Source organism: Cygnus atratus, chromosome Z (genome assembly GCF_013377495.2).
Source record: "Cygnus atratus isolate AKBS03 ecotype Queensland, Australia chromosome Z, CAtr_DNAZoo_HiC_assembly, whole genome shotgun sequence".
Classification (NCBI taxonomy): Eukaryota; Metazoa; Chordata; class Aves; order Anseriformes; family Anatidae; genus Cygnus; species Cygnus atratus.
The window spans coordinates 25704803-25724161 of NC_066396.1; the positions used below are offsets into that span (position 1 = coordinate 25704803).

The window sequence follows — 19359 nt, forward strand, 5'->3', positions numbered from 1 at the left end:
ATGCAATCTGCAGTTGGGAAGCTGTCAGGACAGGGAGCCATCCCAGCCTGTAATGTTCACAGGTTCCAATTTATTTCAGTGCTCTGTTTCTTTAACAGAGAAAGAGAGGCTTGGCACAATGTGCAGACCTCTGATGTAAATCTTGGTATTTACTCATCCTAGAGAAGTTTGTTTGACAGACAGGCTTTAAAGGTGCTCCTGCCATAGGTGGTGACATAGGATACCTTTGATGCCCTGACGCTTTCCGTATGACCAGTAATGAGTCCTGTGGGTGGGCAAGGCTGGCACGCAGAGGAGGTAGGGAAGGGCAGCCTATGGTATATTTTGTGTGGTTCCAGTGCATCATTCCCTTTCCCTCCTTGTTCCCACTGCTTCTCCCTATTCTTCTCCATTGAGAAGCAAACACACCAATGCCCTGGAGCATACTTGTGCCATAGCAGCGTGGTTTTTGTGCAGCAAGGCTGCCTGGCTGCAGGCACTGCTACAGCTATTACAATCTTCATGCAAGAATTCTGCCTTTGCCACTATGACAGGCAAATGGCTAGGGAGCAGAACACTAAAGGTAATGAAAAGCACTGTTTTTAAGGCAATTTCATTTACCACAGATTTCCTTTTACACCTTTATTTAAGACATCTAGCATTACAATGCTGCTATCCACTATGATTGCAATCAAGTTTTAGAAATAGCAGAATTAGAAATTTTAGATGGCAGAAGCGCTCAAGCTGTCAGACTAGATTTGTCACTCCCCTCTAGGGGCAGGCACCACCAATAAACAAAACCCACAGCAATCCAGGTGGGAACAATAAGAACCAGGATTAAAGTCCAGGCTCTCACTTCCACTGTCATAAAAAGAGTTGGATACTTCTGCAACTCAAGCCTTTATGGCACATCTTTACAATCACAAATCTATGAGCTCTTATCCCAGCGTAGCCTAGCTATTTGTCCTCTGTGCAGCTGGAAAGTTATGCATGTAGGTAACCATCAGCCTGCCAGAATAAAACTGTACTCATTGCCACAGTAAAAACTCATTTATCAACACTTCTCAGCTCAAAAATGAAAAGCCCCAAGATTCTCCCCTTCAAGCCAGTGAAGTTGCTACACTTGCTACTAGTAGAGGTTTCAGCTTCTGAGCCCAGACCTGCCTAGTATATACAGCTACTGGAAGCTTCCTGAAATCCTTCCTAGCATGTCAAACTTGAGAGCAGTCCCATTCATTCACAGTCCCTCAACCAGGTTCAAATTTGTGAGACTCAAAAGTCCCTCAGTTCTGTGTCTACTTCTGAATCCAATTTCAGGCCTTACTAATCAAGAATGGAAGTGTGCAGTAGAAACAGTGCAACACATCAAGCGATATGTGCTGATGCTGCTGCAAACAAAGACAACTGCTTTCTTCCTTCTTTATCATGTGTCTAGCACAGAAATAATTTTGGACATATAGGCTGTGGGGAATTACAGCAAGGATTTTGGTCCACCATTTCCTCTTTCAATGAATAGAAACAGGTACCTCCTTGGGTTATTTTCTCAGCTACACTTGCACTGATCTCTAAGAAATCATCTGACCACCTCATGTGATCTGGAACTGCAAAACAAGAGCCTTGGCAAGGAATATTTTTTATTTGGACTCTAAAGAAAACATTCCTTCACACATGCAGCTGGGTAAGTTTAATTAAGTTGTACTAATTCAAGAAAACATCCCAGTTCCTGAACATGGCTAAGAGAACAGATAAAAGATTTACATTTTCCAAATAATGCCTTGACTTAAAGAATCTTTTCCCCATCAGTGTTAAATGCAGGATAGCAGAGATTACCTTGAAGCTTCCCCAACTGTACACTACAGAAAGTGCATACACAACTGAAAGAAGCACAGGCAGCTGGAAAACAAGTAAACAGTGAAGCACCAAGGTCTGTTTTGACAGCCTTCTCTGCCTTGAGTGTGATAGAGAGCTTGAGGTTTTTACTTGGTCCTACATAGGAGCCTGCACATTGCCCATCTCTACGTCTATCAACAAAAATAGCAAAAGCAATTGTGAGAGGCTACCACATCATGAGCTTCAAATGGCAGTTCCTCCACCACATCAGAAAGGGGTCTCACTAATATCTATGCTCCTGCAAGGTGCTTATGTGATTTTAGCAACTCTGGGACACTGCTATACCCTACATTTTAATATATCCTTGAACTTGAATGTATGTGAATAGAAAGTGATCTTAAAGCATATTAATCACAGAGAGCAACAGCAGACACCAGAGCCTCATAACCCGTCATAACTCAACCAACTTGGTTGTAAGTCAGAGTATGTGTTGCTTTGAGAAATTTCAAGTCATTACTGTCCACAACTTAGTCCCTCAGAGGAGTGCTGTTCACCCCATGATGGGAAATAATGTTGGTTTTGCATCAGCTGTAGCTATTGACACTTCATTCACTTGGCCATGTGGAGCAAAATTACCAAAGCACTTTCTAGCATTACTCCACACCTAAAGCAGTAGATGTGAACTGTCATGTTGCTCCTTCTCCAGTAAGCAGATTGATATACTTGCACCAGAATTGATTTTAAGGGAACTCAGACTTATCTCTCTCAACAGTTGCTTTATCCCACAACACACTTGCCTGCAGTAACTGCAGCTAGAGCCAGCTGTGAACTCACCCCTGTACATTCAGTGAGCACCACCCCTTCCAGTCCTTGGGTCATTTTTCCAATCCAGAAGTAGAGATACATGAGCACAGTTCTTTTGAAAATCTCAACAATTACTGGACCGATTTTAGGATCTCCAGACCCAAACCACTCACTAGCAAGTCATAGGAACCTGGATTTCTTGCATCTTCAAAGCTGTAGCAAAATACTCTTGCTCTAGGAAGCTGGTTTCTTGTCAGCATTCAATTCCTTGTTTCCAATAGAGTAAGGTTCCACCAGCACATGCCTTTCAGCTCCTCACCACTAGCAACAGTCCACTCAAAGAAGTGCTACAAAGGTCAAGCTGCTGCTCAGCTGCACAAAGCTGCAAGCAGCTGCTTCATCTCTCCTGATCTATGAAGAGCCATTTACATCTCCCCACCACAGTTTCTGCAAGGACATGAACACTTTTTCCAAAGATCAACAGCTCTCCAGGAGAGAGCTGGGTAAGGAGAATCTTAGCATATGAAAAGCACACTTCTGCAAGGGATCTGTTAAAAAACAAATTCCATCATCCCAGGTAATTTCCTTCTCTGGTCCAAAGCAAACAGACACACAACCCTTAACAAAGCTCTTTGAAGGTTGCACTGAAGTTGCAGCATGATGGCATACATGCCAGGCAACATGCACCACTTGCAGGTCATCTACACCAGCAATGCAGCATGCAGCTGTTGCAGCCCACAGTCCAGCACATGTGGTACTAGCACAGAGCATGTACACCCAGCATCCATATTGTGATTTGTTCCATTATTAACAGGTTAGCCAGCAAAAGCTTTGTCTGCTTTCAAAAGTATAGGAACAGCATAGCATACACCCTGTCTTACTGAGCAGAGTTCAAACAGTGCAGAAGGACCACCCAAAGGTTAAGAGCAACAGTAAAGTCCTCCAAACTCCAAGCAAAAAAATAAAACAGCACCCCTCCAGCTCACACTTACTGTCACAGGTTCTTCCCAACAAGAACCTCATATGAATCCCTTTAAAAAAAAATGCAAATCTTCAGCCCATCTGCTACCTCAAATACCTACAGCTACACTCCTCCATACACAATTCAGCCCCAGACTTTCCTTTACCATTGCCAACAGAACAGATGTGGAAATTTTGGTTGGTGACATGCAAGGAACCCCACTATCCTCCCCTTGCAGGCTGCTTCCCTACTCCACAATACTGTGTACAATGACATGATGACTCAGCTACAATTCACTCCCTAATGAGGCCCCCTCAGGTTATGCTTAATATTAAATAGGAACTCATAGGGTGCAGAATGAGGCCATTAGCTTGTTCTGACAGGGAGCTAGGCTCACAGCAGAGTACAAAGGCAATCCTGCTTTTGAGTTGCACAGCAGATAATCCAAGTTGCAAAGGGGAAAGCGAAGGAGAAATGAAAGCGCCATGTGCTCTCCTGGTGAAGTTGGACTTACAATATACCAATATGAGGGTGTTAGAGCACAAAACTAGATTCCATACTGGTCACTCTTCTGTTAAAAAAAATCCTTTTACATGAGGGTACTGCCTAAAACAAAAGTGGAAAGCTTCAGGAAAGTACTGGCTCTGAAATGACTGTACTATTAGCTTCAGAGCATGTTATAGGTTAAGTGCCATATGGTTTAGTCTCCAAAAAACAAAGGTCACATCCATCAATACTCAGCAGCATTATCCAACATCTATACACACGGAGCAGTGACCCATAATATGTGCAGGAATTACCTCAACATCCCAATGAGCAGGTCAATGCATCCTGTACAGAAACAGCTCTCTCATGGTGGCACAAAGGTTTCTGTCTCCTTCAGATCCTAATAGTAAGACTTTTCATATGCAAATGTTGCTATCCAAGCAATTATTTGGACTGATTGATACCACTGACACTTGCATATGGAAACTCTGGCATATCTGCACAATTCTACAACTATCTGGAACAAAAACCTGTTCAACTCAGTAGCTTGCGGTCTGCTAGATGAGTACCTTTGAGGATCAAGGCATGAAACAACAAGTATACTTGCTGATCAATAACTCTGAAGACTGAGTATATAACTGATATTTCAAGGACGTGTACATCATGGCCAGATAAGGATTAATCCAAGAGTTTCATCTCATGAAGCATCTTAATTTCAAACACTTGGCCTTTACAGAGCTGAGGCTTGCAGGTTTTATTAGACATAAGGCAGAGACGGGGAAGATGATCCAAAGTACATAATCTACAAAAATGTCAGTCGACTGCTACTCCAAGAATGGTTTTAGGACAAACTCATACAAACCAGACAACCAGGAAGTATCTTATTTTCTGCTTACAGTCAGCTAGTTGTACAGCTTTATTACAATATTATAGATTTACCTTTAAGCACAAAGCTTGAAAGATTTTCTGCGGTATGAAAGAAATGGACATAAAATAGAGTATTTGAGTTGTGTTGATTTACCCATGAGCATCCAGGGCTGCACAGTTACCACTGCCTAAACATGGAGAAATGGAAGCAAGCAGCCTGGCAGGTTCAGTGTTTGTACCAAGCCTTATCAGGGTATCAGTTCCCCCCAGTAACAGGGTGGGCTCCAAACCAAGCCCCCAATAACCCCTCAGTCATGACAACTGGAGCAACTAAAGCTTTCTGTGGTATTATGGTACCACAAAACTATTAGCTTTAACTGAACCAGTTAAGCACTTCAGGGCTTGACCTTTTAAGCATATTAAACTGCATGTACATTTTCACACAGCAGCTTCCAACTGTGATCTCAGTGACCAATACTGCAAATAGCCGTTGCAAACCAATTTAATAAAACCCAGCATGATGAAAGAAGCAGGTTCTAAAATCTAAAATGGATTATTTGATTTCCTATTGTACAGTAAATCCTCATTCCTTTCTGATTTCACTTCCAAATTTCTCAGAAGAAATTCCCAGGTTAGTTTTCCTTCATTGTCTTCATTACCTTTTAATTTCAATGTTCCACACAAGTTCTTGTCCTATTTAACAAGTTAATAAGAAAGTAAAGAATGAAATAAAAGAAGATGTTGGCAGTTCTGATTATGAAATTTCAGTAGATACATCATAAAAATCTGGCTAGTTTCATGCATAGAGGCAAGGTTAGTAAAATAAGGCTTCCTCTGGTTCAAATTCAAGCCTAGCACAAGAAGGTATAATTTCCAAGAAACCAAGAGATAGAGCCTCCTTAATTATGGATGATTATAACCCTAATCAGCTACAACAGTTTTACTGTAAATTCAATTTGCATTATTGCCAAAGCTTTAATCACAGTTTAAAAACCCTCAAATCTGTGTTATCATTCACAGAGAGGTAATTGCACAAGTGCAAAGAGACAAGCAACAGCAAAAGCCAAACTTGAGATAGAATCTGATGTTCTGGGCATCACAGAGATAAAACTTACCACAAGATCCTCCTTTCCACAGATTATCTGTTACAATTAGCCTCATCCAATAAGGCATTAAGGTCTGTGGCCCAGCTGTTACTTATTGCCTACTTGAAGCCTTTATCATTTAAAAGAAAAAATTCCCAAATGATACTGAAATATATTCATGCAACTGTTGGTGAGCTTCTGTTGTAGACGCATGTTTACATTGCTTGAAGGAAGAAATCCCTACTCCTAAGTGTTTAGTTTTATTCTTCTTAGAAGCTTAAGGATACCAAGAACTCTCCGTTTTTCCAACATGGAATTACTCTTGCCTTTAAGGAAAGTTTATAAACCCAATGTCTTATGAGCAAGAGAACCCTCAGATGCTATTAGGCAAAAAAGGATTAACAATCTAAGAAGAAAATGTTTTTTCTCCAGTATCAAATGTAACACCCTATTCAGATATTAGATATCTCTGCAGATATTACAAGCCTGTTCAATGTGTTTAAAAAACAATTTCCTACATTTTATATATATATATATAAAACAGATACTATGCCTAGCACAGAAAATACTATTTGCAGAAACAGCTACCAGCAGGAGGATTCTCCTTTCATGTTAAACTCAGAAAGTTTTTTAATAAAGCTGGACTACAGGAAGTAAGTGTGCAAGCAGAGGTCTAAAAAACAGCTGAAAGTACACATTCTTCACCGTTTTAATTAACTTTGGCATTTTGAAGTGCAGAGTTGCTATAAAACAATATTTTGATTACAAATATTGCCAGAGAGCATAGACCCTGTCTTAGTATTGTATATAAAACCACACTTCACCCCAGTCTTCTGCTATTAGTTGTTTATTTCAGTATTTATTCATCTTCAATATGGACCAAAGCCCCTTGTGTTTGCTCACTGCTGCTTAGCTGTTTCAGCAGCTGCCAACCAAATGGAAATAAATTGCTTTGCTTTAGTAATTTCTTCTATTTATTGTCACTGCTATCTATAGATCCATGAATGCTGAAAGATGCCTCTCCTTTCATTCAGGCTTTATAGGGGTCAAAAAAAGTGTACAACTAAACAGACATCAAGCGTCTAGATCAGGTATGTAAAAGATGTGGTTCCTGCTCCCAGTATCACCCAGGAGGGCACAGGCAGCAGGGCAATGCCTGCAGCAATGGGCTGTTTCACAGCCTGGGGCCAAAGGCACCATCCTGCCTCTTCCACCAGCTCCTGCTCCCCTGCTCTGCCAGTCCCACCAGCACCAACGTGCAGCCCAGGAGATCTGCAGATGCTGGCCCATCGGCTGGAGCTTCACACCTAGTGCAGCCAAAGCACACGAGCCCTCTTGTACTGATGAGTCAGCCTGCAACCAGGTCTCCCAAGTGCACACCAGTCCTGCTTTGCCAGTTTGAATTACAGCCCTGCTACTCCCTCCAAGGTTGCTCTCCTGCTTCTAGCACCTCCGCTGCTTCCTAGCACCTCTGGGTTCATTCAGGCTCTGTTACAAGGAGAATGCTGCAGCTGCTGGAGAAGCTATGGCACTGTGTGCAATGACTGCAGTGAGAAGAGATGTGATATTTTCCTCTGTTGCTGTTCCAACAGAGGAGTAGCAGACCATCTCTGCCATGTACCCACCTGGCACCACCTTTGCCCAGCCTGTCCCTGACCACCCCTGCTCACATTATTCTCTTTGCAGTCAAGGAGGGCTAGAAGCTACACAGTTATGAGATGCAGTCATTTCTGCTTGTTTCTTCAAGTTTTCATCAGGGTGTGTTGCTGTGGTGTTTCCACATTAACAAGAACCCCTCTCAGGAGGAAGTTTTCTGATGCAACTGAATTATTCCAGAAGCTTACAGTGAAGGGAAAAGCCTCCCTCACCCTCTTTTCTTCCACAGCAGCTCTGTCCATCTGACAGTGTCCCCACAGCCTCCATCATCCTCTTCTCTCCATGCAGTCCTGCCCTCTTCCTTGCTTGCTTGGGCAGCCATCACCTTGTTCTGTAAGCAGATTCTGTGCTGTAAGCAGATTCAAACCACTGACCAGGAGCAGTTCTCCCTCTTGTCTTGTTTAAAATATATTGTGTTTAATATATAAAATACATTTCCTGCCAAATCACCACCATGCTAAGGCACCCAAATAGGACATCCAGCAGCATTGTGCTGCTGCATTAGCTCAACCCATGACAACTCTACCCCTCAGCAATGCCTGGCCAAGGAACCACAAGGTCTCTTATGCTGCAGCACTCATACACCTTATACAGTAGCATTGACAATTAACTTAAAGAGTAAATTTCAAAAACTGAGATCCCGAAATTCTTCCAGGTACTTGACAGCCCTAGGAGTTATTGACTAAGTGTTTGCTGTGAGTCCTGTCACCTGCTAGTGGAACTAAAGCTGTTTCCTCTGGAAAACCACTAGTGGCATGAATCCCTATGAAAATAAATACAAGGAAGAGAAGGTAGGTTACTCATAGCAGATGCTAATTTAATTCAGTAATTCTAAAACATTTCCTCATGAAGTGTCAAGGGATGCTTCAAAGGAAGAACTACAGAACTTGAGTTCAAAGTGATAGCCCTGGGAAGTGAAGAGGGAGAAAAAAAATCAGGAAGATAAATTAGTAATAATAGCAATAGAAGAGAAAAGGCTGGATCTGTAGACTAATTATTCCTGTCTTGCCAGAGGTCAGCAGGCTGTGGACTTGCAAAAAATGGAGGGGTACACTAAGTAAAATCAAAACTTGACTAAAGAGTGAGGTTTCCTGAGGTGGTTAAGCTGATCCTCCACTCAGCATGCAAGGAGGAGCCCTGCTGCACTCCATCCCTTTCTTTTTGCTAGCACTGATTCTGCTCTGACCTCTTGATCAGACTATTCAGATCACTAAACCACTAGAAAACTAACTCAGCAAAAAAGCTTCAAATTTCCTGCCAGCACAGCCAGCTGACTCAGCTGACCAGGGGAATCTCCTGCAACTGCATGATGCAGGCAACAGGAGTACACAGAGTAGGGCAAGTATCATACTGCTGCCAGAATGGACAGCATTGAGTGGGACAGCAGAACGAATAGCAAACTGAAATAAGAAAGCCTGACTTATAACATGTCTAGGAGAAGGTAAATGGCAGCTAGTTGCCCCATGGCTGCTAGAAAGGTAACTGTCAGTGCCAGAATGATGGTGGGGAGCAGTGTGGACACAAAACCCAGTGCACTCTTCTGTAGTTGATTCCTGACTGATGTACCCTGTGTTGCTCCTTTCTAATGTTCCTGTGTTTTCTCATCACACCGATGGTTCCTAGGTTTTACAGCTTGTACTACTAATTGTCAAAATGCAAGTTTCCTTTTGCATACAGAAATTTCTAGAAGAGGCACCCAACTGAAGATGAGGAATAATGTTCCCTATCTATTTGTTGATGCAGATCAGAAGTGGGATAGTTACCAACAGAGCCATACAGGAGCAATGGAGCACAACAGGCATCTTTGAAAAATTCTGATCCGACACTGAGTGTGAAATGTTTTCACAAATGCTAATAGCAGCATTTTAAGCTACTCCAAAAGCACAAGGATATTCCACCTTGTTTTCTTGCTTAATAGTTACAAAAGTATTTTTGAATGTGTTTTGAGAGTGAATTGTAGATAGCATGGCACAATTGCATAACAGTACTAAAATCCCAGTGTCCTTGAAAAATCAGCGCTTCATCACAGACTGTCACTTGAAGAAAGGAGTAACGAGTCTTGACCAATGGGTCAGAGGAGCTAAAAGAAGAGTAGATTGTATGTTCTCTTTACTGTCCTGTATGCACTTGCCATACGCCACCACCGAAACACTGAGCTGATATGGATCATTAACCCAGTAAGAGCCCAGGTGATTATCTGCCATCTTGGCAACCCAAGTCAGTCCATAAAAGCATGAGCAACTAGAAGGGAGTAGGACCACGTGGCCAAGAGCAAAAGCATTTCCCCAGTCAGTCACACAAGCTTGACTCAGCTTCTCACAAAACCACAGCCCTAGGTTTTAACACCCAGCCTTTGCTTTCATTGATGCTGGTCACCACAGTGAGTGTGAAGAGATTTTCTTGATTTAACCCTTTCTTTGAAGAAAGCTTTTCATATTGGTCATTTGTTTCTCACACTGAAGTGTTACGATTCCAACATTAAGTTAATTGAAGTAATGCAAAAGTTATTTTAAGCATCACAACACTCAAGAACACAGCAGGCCTGAACTTCTGTATTTAAAGGTCAGCTATAAGAGCACTTTCATTTACTTACCTTTTTGCTTCTTCTAAGTGGCAGAGATACTCATAAGCAATGTTCTGACGCCTCCTCTCATCCATTTCCTCCGCTGAAAGCCTTTCATCATCCACAATAGCTGCAAAGAGAAACCCATATCAAGTTACACATGAGTCAAGGCAATTTAGAGCAGTTTTACTGAAAACCTATGCTAAATAGTGCAGAAGAGAAATTAGCATAGTTGTCCCTCCTCCACAAGAGAGACTTTTTTGGCACACAGATATTTAGATGATCAAGAAGGTGCTGTTCTCCATAGCATGAATTCCTTAAGTGCCACTTGCTCATACCAAGCACATATCACACTTTGTCCATCACTTGGTTTTTGGGTAAGAAGGAGATTTCAAACAGGTGGGGTTATGGCTGGGAGCTGACAGTTTCAGCTTGCACATACTCAGAGAAGTTTAAAGACTCCCAAACACAAGTTTGAAGTGAGCACTGGATGGAGCAGCCTCATGCTAAACACAGCCACCGAAGTAGAGATGGAGACAATGCAAGGGCATTTGTTGTCTCAGGGGCAACTTGGGAGCCAGCTGCAGCTTCAGCAAGCTGTTAACATGCAGACTGGGCTGCCTCTCATTGACAGGCCCTGTGATAAGGGCTGTAATCAAATGAAGGAGATATGGTATTCATACCCCTACTTACTGCTGAACCACACCACCTCCCATAAAAGCACTGCCCCAGCCTATTAAGCATGACTCTCTGCACATCTCCAACTGAAAGCATCCCTGATCATTAACTGCCTCATGACCCTCTTTGTAGGTAAAAGGTCCTCTGTGAGCAAAACCTCAATCCTTGCAGAAGTTCAGATGTTTCCAGCATTGAATCTGCAGGGCAGTGCAGTACTACTGACTTCTGGATGAGCTTCAATCACAGCGTGAGGCTTTTGAAGAGTGTCTTCTCTATAAACCAGTTACCAAAACAACACCCTATTTGCACTGATGACTGCCAGAAGAGTTTATCCTACCCTCCCTTGTATTTCTCAGCCACATGTTCCCATCAGTTTGTGCCAAGAGTTGACAATCCTATGGCTGCGTCCATGAAGCAGAACGAGGAGCTGACCTTTCTGAAAAAAACAAGAGCTATGAAGAGACTCACTTCTAGGAGGATCAAATCTCTGATCTGACTGAGTTGCTATACATCTGCAGCCACTCTCATGCAAACACAGGGTGGGGACGGAAATAGGGCTGGGCCAGCCACTTTCAGCAGCAGGCCACAAGCTGAGAACAAGAAACACCACTGATAAAAAAACCAGACCCTCTCCTTCCCAAATGCACTATTGGCCACTATTATTTGTACTGCCACACAGATCATGCAAGCCACAAGTAATTTTCAGCATTTCCCTGATGCAACTTCTTCATTTAGTGGGTAAACACCATCCTGAGCTGATATGAGCACTTTGGGTAAAAGACACCATAACAAAGCAAGAGTGCTTTACAAGAACATACATATATTGAAGTTTGAACCTGAGAAAAGAAAAGAGAAGTGATCCCATCTATCTGAGGTACATGAGAAAATGGAGTCACAGTAGACCGCTTTCACTTCATTATGCACTAATGATATTTAAAATACTTTCTTCTCCAAATGGAGACCACACACAAAACAGATCCTGTAGCTTCAGCATGCCAATGACCCATGTTGACAAGCAGGAGTACACAGAGCACGTCCTTACTGAGGACAAAAAAAAAATGACACTACTCGCCCACGTTTTGGGCTGATGCTACCACACATTTGTTAACGTATGATATAGCTACTACGAGCTTTGTAGTTTCAGTTTTAATCACCACAAGCACTGATATCTCTCATCTTCCTTTGCTTTTAAGATGGCTCTTCCTAATTACCCAGAAGTTTTGTGCACCGATAAAACAAATACGTGTCTTGCTCCGAGTCCCTTTTAAGTCTGGTAGCTCCAATAAACATGACTCACTCTAAAATGAGCTCTCAGATACTGTAATCAGGTCATCACTCGTTATGAACTGAAACATTAATGTGGAGGCAAACATGAGATTCAAGCCATAAAACACTCGGCATGGGAAACTGGCTGTGGAGGCTGCTTTGCTGCTGTTCCTGCCCACGTGTCAGCATGCCCAGGACAGGCTGATCCCACACCCCGACACGGCGCTCCTGCAGGGGAGGAGTCATGGCTCCCTTAGACAAGGGTGAAATATCAATGAGCACCATGCTGAAGTTTAATACACCACTTCATTACCTGAGGCAGTGAGCTCTGTGGCTAGTTTTCAGACAGCATTGCTCACCCAGAGGTATGAGCCCATGGATGATGACAAGTGCCACCAGAGGAGCCCAGCCAACCACCCTAACATGCTGTGGCCCTGTCAGCCTTGATGTAACCTGAACTTGGTCCCCCATAACAGCTTTCTATGAAAAGCTTTGCTGTTATCATGTCCTGCTCCTCTCAGCTCCCGTACTTGGCTGCTCTCACCATTTACTCTTGCCCTTCAAACACAACTTGCCAGACAATCAAAAAAGCAAAAAAAAAAAGGCAACTTATCTGAAAGTTGGAGTGGAAAACCACACAACCCATTTGATAAACATCAGTCTAGGAATTTAACTGAATAACTAATGCTTTACAATCTGTTCCTGGATCTACACATCCATGGGTCCCTCCTATCCTCAACAAGGACATACCAGATCAGCCCTGGCCAACATCAAATCCCTCATTAAAATTATTGGCAAAGATTGACTCAGAGGGTGGGTGAAGGCACTGACAGATATCATGGGATTGTTGTAGTTCTGCTTAAGGAAACCTCCAACAATGAGAGAAAATGACAAGAGCGAAGAATGTAGAGACACTGAAAAGTGAAAAATACAGATCTTTTCTAAAAGAAATACTACATCAGCAATTCACAGGTTAGGCTTCTTTCCTGCCAGTGCTAAAGTGTCTGTTTCTGGGCTAAATATCTACGCTCTGAAAAAGCAAAGCACAGGGAGCACCAACACCTACAGTACTTATGCTGGGAGGAGTCTCTTGCAACACCCACCACCTTCTGATAAGACTGCTTATACACTTTCCCCCTCCAGCACATACTGACTTCAAAGCAACAGTGATATCGCATGAAATAAGCGGTTGCAAATGCTTTTAGAAACAGCAGTGACAACCTGTGGGATAGAGGTGGCACCAGGACTAAGCTGCACAGGAAATTAACTTGAAGACTTTCAAGATCATGGGTCCTTTATGTCTGGATTGCTGTAACAATTTTTGGCAAAGACTTCAGTCTTCAGCTATAAACTCAAGCATGTAGCCTTCCACATTACCAGACAAACCCTTTGGGTACATCCATCCACACAAAGTTCTAGACAAGTGATCTTGGTTTGAAGACAGAAAGCTCAGTCTCTTTTCCAAACAGGGCACATATCAGCCAGAAGATGGGGAAGACTTATGAAATACATACATTCTGCTCTGTCAGTAACTTCTTGATAATGCTAAACTCAAAGGAAGAGAATGCTATGATAATGTTATGGGGGCAGAAGAGCCAGGTTAGGGTCCACCTGGAGACCTCCAGCCCACTGATATGACCAAGTGTTATCTGGACAGACTCAACATTGCTGCTGAAAACATCCAAATGCCACAGAATAAGGCACATGTCCACTACATAAGGCTATGCAGGAAAAAAATGCATCTGAAATCACATCTTACAATTCAATTTATTGGTTTGGGAATCTGGGGTTTAGAATTCAGATAAAAACATCACAAGCATTCCCTCAAAGATGAAATGTTGTGAATACATGGACAACATATATAGTGCAGTCCTTAAAGCTCTCCATTTCAACTCATTTTAATTGTTGCCACCCCATTAGCCAGCAGTTAATACAAAAAATTGTTTGTTTAGTTACTGGGTTCCCTCATTACAGGTATTTCCTTACGAAAAAACACCAAAGGAGGAATAAGTAGAAAACTCTGCATGGAGCAGCTAGCAGCATTAGAGCTTAAATTGTCATACCTAATTTTCAACAAACGTGAGCAGAGACTTATTGGGGCACTCCATAAGATGTAACAATTGAGTAAGCAAATTCTTCCGCCAATTACTTCAGTTGATTCAGTGGAAAAGATGGCTTACCACAAACAACTTCTTACATATTCTCATTCCACACATTTCCCACCCCACACCCCTCTCCCACAACCCCCCAGAAATGTCTGTTTACTAGATGGTAATCTGAGTTGAGACGAGCATCTTCCACCAGCTGACATATTACAGCAGTGTTCACCATCATTGTCTGAAATATTTCTGTATGGTATAGCACCTCAACAGAAGAACAGATAGGACAGTAGCAATGACTAGCTGATGTTTCAGGCTCATAGTTTGCAAAAACATCTTCTGTGCTCCCTGTTGCAAGATGGCCACTTCAGATGTTATCAAATATTTGGAGCTCTGTCAGCCAAACACTGGGTTGCCAACATACCCCAAGGTGCTGTATGCACCTACAGTTGACAAAGCACAAAAAGCATTTGCCCAGTCTGACTCAGCATTAGTAGATAAAATAAAACCAGGTTCATATAAAACTATCGTGTAAACTGAGCAAGTCTTATGAGCTCCAGAAGTGCTAATTATGCAAATGTGGTCCAAGTTCAGAGTCAACCTTTTTATCACAACTATGGCAAGGATTTTGAAGGTCTCAGGGTCACAGAGATAATCCACATCAACACATGAGTTATCAGATCTTTCACATAAGTGCTTTTACACTTGAGATGACAGTAAATAAGAGGTGTTTTACAGGTCTAATTTGCAATGACTTTCAAACAACCCCACGGATCCATAAATTATGGTTCTTTTTTTTTTTAAACGAAACTGAACTTGAATCTTCTATAATATGTAACTGAAAAACATACAAGGAAAAGTGAATTTTGTTTTAATTTGCAAACGTAAATTTATGGAGCCATTTACAAGTCCAAGATATTCTGGGATAATCCCAAACCAGCCAGTTTTTTTATTCTTAAAAGACAGACTGGGAAAAAAAAATACTGTAACACAATCATTTAAGGCTTCCTGGTTATTCATTTGTACTCAGATGTATAATTGTTTGCAATAGTTCAAGAACAATACATGGCTGCTTCTAGCAGGTAGACCCTTTAACAAGACACTTGCCACAGACATACCAAAAGACAGAAAAAAAAAGGAGCAGAGGCTCTTATTTGTCAGGACCAATTGCTCTCAGTTTCCCACATGAGAAACATTTTCCCAGGGAGAGAGAAATGAGCAAGGAAGACAATGGCTTTTGGCACCACAACAGTGAAGATCAATACACAGGATATAACAGAGGATGGAAAGAACAAAATCTTCTTACAGTGACAGAGAAGAGTTAGTAAACTCAGAACTGAGGTAAGAGGTAAAGGGATGCATGAGAAAATGTAATAAAATGCTGGAATAAAAGTTTTTGTCTAGAGTATTTGAGTTGAACATCATCTAAATCTCATTTCATAGTCCCAGCTGTGTAAAGCCCAAATACAAAGGCTGGCACACTGCCCCACAGTAGGCAAGGACATGCTCAAGTCCACTAGCAAGATGTTCGGCGAGTTGTGTCCATTCTTCACACCTTCCTGCCTCCTCTGCCCACCCAAGTGTAGCCCAACATCCCTAGCATTAGCACCGTGAAAAGTGTTTAACAGATAAATGCTGTAACAGCTCAAAGAACACTATAACAAAAGTCAAGACCCTCTTGCACATGGCCTCCAGAGCAGCACCTTACTTGTCAGTCCTGGTAAAATTAGAACCAGCTATGAAAGCAGTGACTGATGGACCCCAGGTAACACAGGTAACATCCCATTCATGTCTGTCTGTACCAGGAAAAACTCTGAATGGGAAGTATATGTCCTTACATTTCAGTGCTGTAATTTCAAGAAAAAGTTCAACTGCATTTTAGAGTCAAGGTGACCTCAAAAACCATAGGTTACAAGAGCAAATATTTTATCCTAACATGAACAAGGCCGATACATTCAGTTTAATCTTTATTTCTAGTAAAATCTGTACTTTCAAGTAGCCAGGACTGCCTGCCCAGAGCGGCTTAGCTTACCGGTTGCTCCTGGGGTTACCCCAGCAAATGCAGCACCAGCCAGGCCCTGTAACTGGAGCAGGTCTGTGATCTGGCAGTTCCTTCTGAGACAGGTTCACTGCTACCTGAGCCTGCTGCACTGCCAGCCAGCTGGAAAATGCATGGACAGGATTACATGCCCAGCTATTGGAAAAGCACTACGCAAAGCTACGGATGCAGAAGTTTCCTCCTGAGCCTCTGCTCCCAAATACAAAATCACAGGTACCTAATGCAGCACTTTGCTAACTGTGAAGAAGCTAATATGCCAACTAACTGTGAACAGAGACATCCATTAAGAAAAGATGGTTTTATAACACCAAACTCCTATTACAGGAGTTCTGTTATGGTACTTAGTACCTAAGAGGTCTACTGTTATGCCAGAAGACACTTATCTTTGGTAGAAAAATTTAAGGTTCTGATCAGGACAGCCTTCTACAGACTTACTCTGTCAAAGAGCACAGTTGCAAGCAGCTAGCTCATACCCCACAACCATAAAACCTGATGGCCCAAACCCTTTTCCTATGGCTCCAGTTAAGGAAATTCAGTCAATTTGCTGAACGTTTGCTCCAATAAAGGGCTCTGTACAACATAAAACACTGAAAGCACTCAAGACTTACCACAGCTGTGAACTTGGAGGGCAGATTTGCCTAAGATACTAGACTAATACACTTTATTAAATTATGAGGCTCTTCAATCTGGCATTTCTCAATTTTTCCAATATATAACTGCTCTCTCCTTCCTTAGAAATGACTATGGATTTCCTAATCTAGTTATTACATCGTCTGAGGCATGCAAGCTCAGATTTTCATACATAAATACACACATCTTCTGGCCAGACCATTCTCACAAATTGGTCACACCGGATCTACAGGGTCACAGTTCTGGACCAGATCTCACTGCCAGCCATTGCAAACAAGGAGGGAAAAAAGCATTTTCTGAGAGTTGACTCCAGAAGTCCAATAAAAAGACATTCTGATGTAAAAATTGGAAGTGTTAGCAAGCCACTCCTTCCCTTGAGCTTTCTTGTAGAGACTTATTCCTGTTCATTCACTCTCCCAGAGTAATCTTCCCCCACTTCCTTGAAAAAAGGTCTCATTTCAGTCTTCTGTATCTGCTGCCACAAGTCCAACCACAACCATTTAGAGAAAGGAAGCACTATTTCAAGTCATGAACCTTAGGACTATCACACAAAGGGACTGTGATGCAACAGCAACCACAACCCATGCTTCTGGGACCAAGTGTCAAAACTGCTAGATTTCATGGAGCTTGTCAAATGCCAACACTGGCAGAAGGCTGACAGACTCTTGAGACTTGTCTTAGTTTACTTGAATTCCCACAAAGTTAAGTCACTTTTAACCACACAGACACAAGATGACTTTGGCATTCATCAAGTAATCATAGGCACAGCTGGAACATTTAGTATTCACTTTTCTGCTTATAGGTATCAATATCCTTTAGTTTACTTTCAGATGTCAGGCTTTCTGCAATGCCATAAAATGACACTTTAGTAGAGGCAATAGACATTAAATAGTTCTGTTTTTCTCTCAACGTGTAATGATACCAGAGCACAGCCATCTCTTGTCTAGTAGGGTTCTTTACATTGTGCAGAAAAATAACACTCTTCATTATATTTTAACTACAGCATAATTGTTCTGTATACTTGGAAAAACAGGGAGGGAGACAGAATAATGGGTCTGAAGGAAGTACATGAAAATTTGACCTTAAAAAATTTCAGTTAGCTTCAAAGCACGTGTTGCCATCTACAATTATAAACCTGAAATGCAGTTTATAAGTCTTCCTGTTGCCCAACTATTTCCATTTGCATTTAATTGCAAACCTCACTCTGTATAAATACTTCAGGTAACTTCCTAATAAATTTATCTCTGCATATGTTACTAGTCTGTCATCTCAACACAACTGGATTCCCCAAGATATGGGCACTCAGTGTCTTTAAAACTTAGTTCCTTTCTGTGAAATACCTGGTAGTCCATAAAGCTCTGGTTGCTGATAAAACCTCAGTCTAACATTACCAAAATAAAGTTGCAAGTCTAAAGAAGCACTCAGGCTGATGGAAATGAGGAACTGAACACCAATTACAAGTCGTTTCTTTCCCTTGCAGGTCATCCTGTCTTCATGTACATAGTCCAATCCATTATTACAGTCAAGCCTGAAGCCAGCTCGGAAAAGACTACACTGGTAAGTAGTCAGTCCAGTTGAGAGGTGTGTGTATTTTCTACACACTTACAGTAAGCATGGTGTTTTTCAAGTGGGTTTTTAAAAAAGCAATTTTTTGAAGATTTGGTTGGTAAGATTAACACGTCACTGGAGGCTCAAGATATTTGAAACTGTATCACACATTCCAGCAGGAATTTCCGATAGGCTTTCCTTTTCCAAAGGTTAATTCATGAAGAATCAACTACCAAAGTGTGAAAGGTTCCTGTCAACTTTATATGCTCACAGCTTTCTCAGCTTGTGATTTGAATTCCATGTATTTTGACACATTTGCCATTTTCTGTTCATTTCACTAGAATTGTTGCTTGCTTTTTTATTAGCAATATACATTAACAAGCTTTTATTAAAGAGCCAAGATTTTACCATATGGAACCCATTTCCTTATAGTTTACCTATTCTGACCTCAGTTCAAGTTAACACAAACAAAACGTAAATGAAATAATGAAAAGAATAGTTTAATATTGCCAGGATAGTAAAATAAGCTACTCAGATATGAAAGACAAAGGGAAATGTTAGCATCCATAGCAAAACTAGACATGGCTTCAGCTTTCTGCCGAACCCCAAAAGGCAAGTTTCATTATATGCAGTCACAACATTGCTGGTGGGTAGAACTCCACCCATAAACATTTGTAGGTCAAGTACAGGGCAGAAAGACACTGCAGAAGCAGAGTAGAAGAACAGAAAAGAGGGACAACAGACCACCAGGAGGAATGGCAGAGCACAGACTGAACTCACCACAGTGACAGCAGGAAACCTGAATTCAGGTTTGTCCGCCTCTCTTCTGTTCACACGCAATATTTACC

The 19359-nt window shown here is 41.8% G+C and overlaps 1 protein-coding gene across 1 annotated transcript in view; it reads right to left on the bottom strand.

The window, feature by feature from the left end:
- The window catches only part of IQGAP2 (IQ motif containing GTPase activating protein 2), a 128083-nt gene that overhangs the window by 96262 nt on the left and 12462 nt on the right, over positions 1 to 19359 (bottom strand). The window contains exon 2 of the mRNA XM_035553493.2: positions 10262 to 10361. Coding sequence (XP_035409386.1) covers positions 10262 to 10361 — 100 coding nt within the window. The remainder of the gene's footprint in view (positions 1 to 10261; positions 10362 to 19359) is intronic.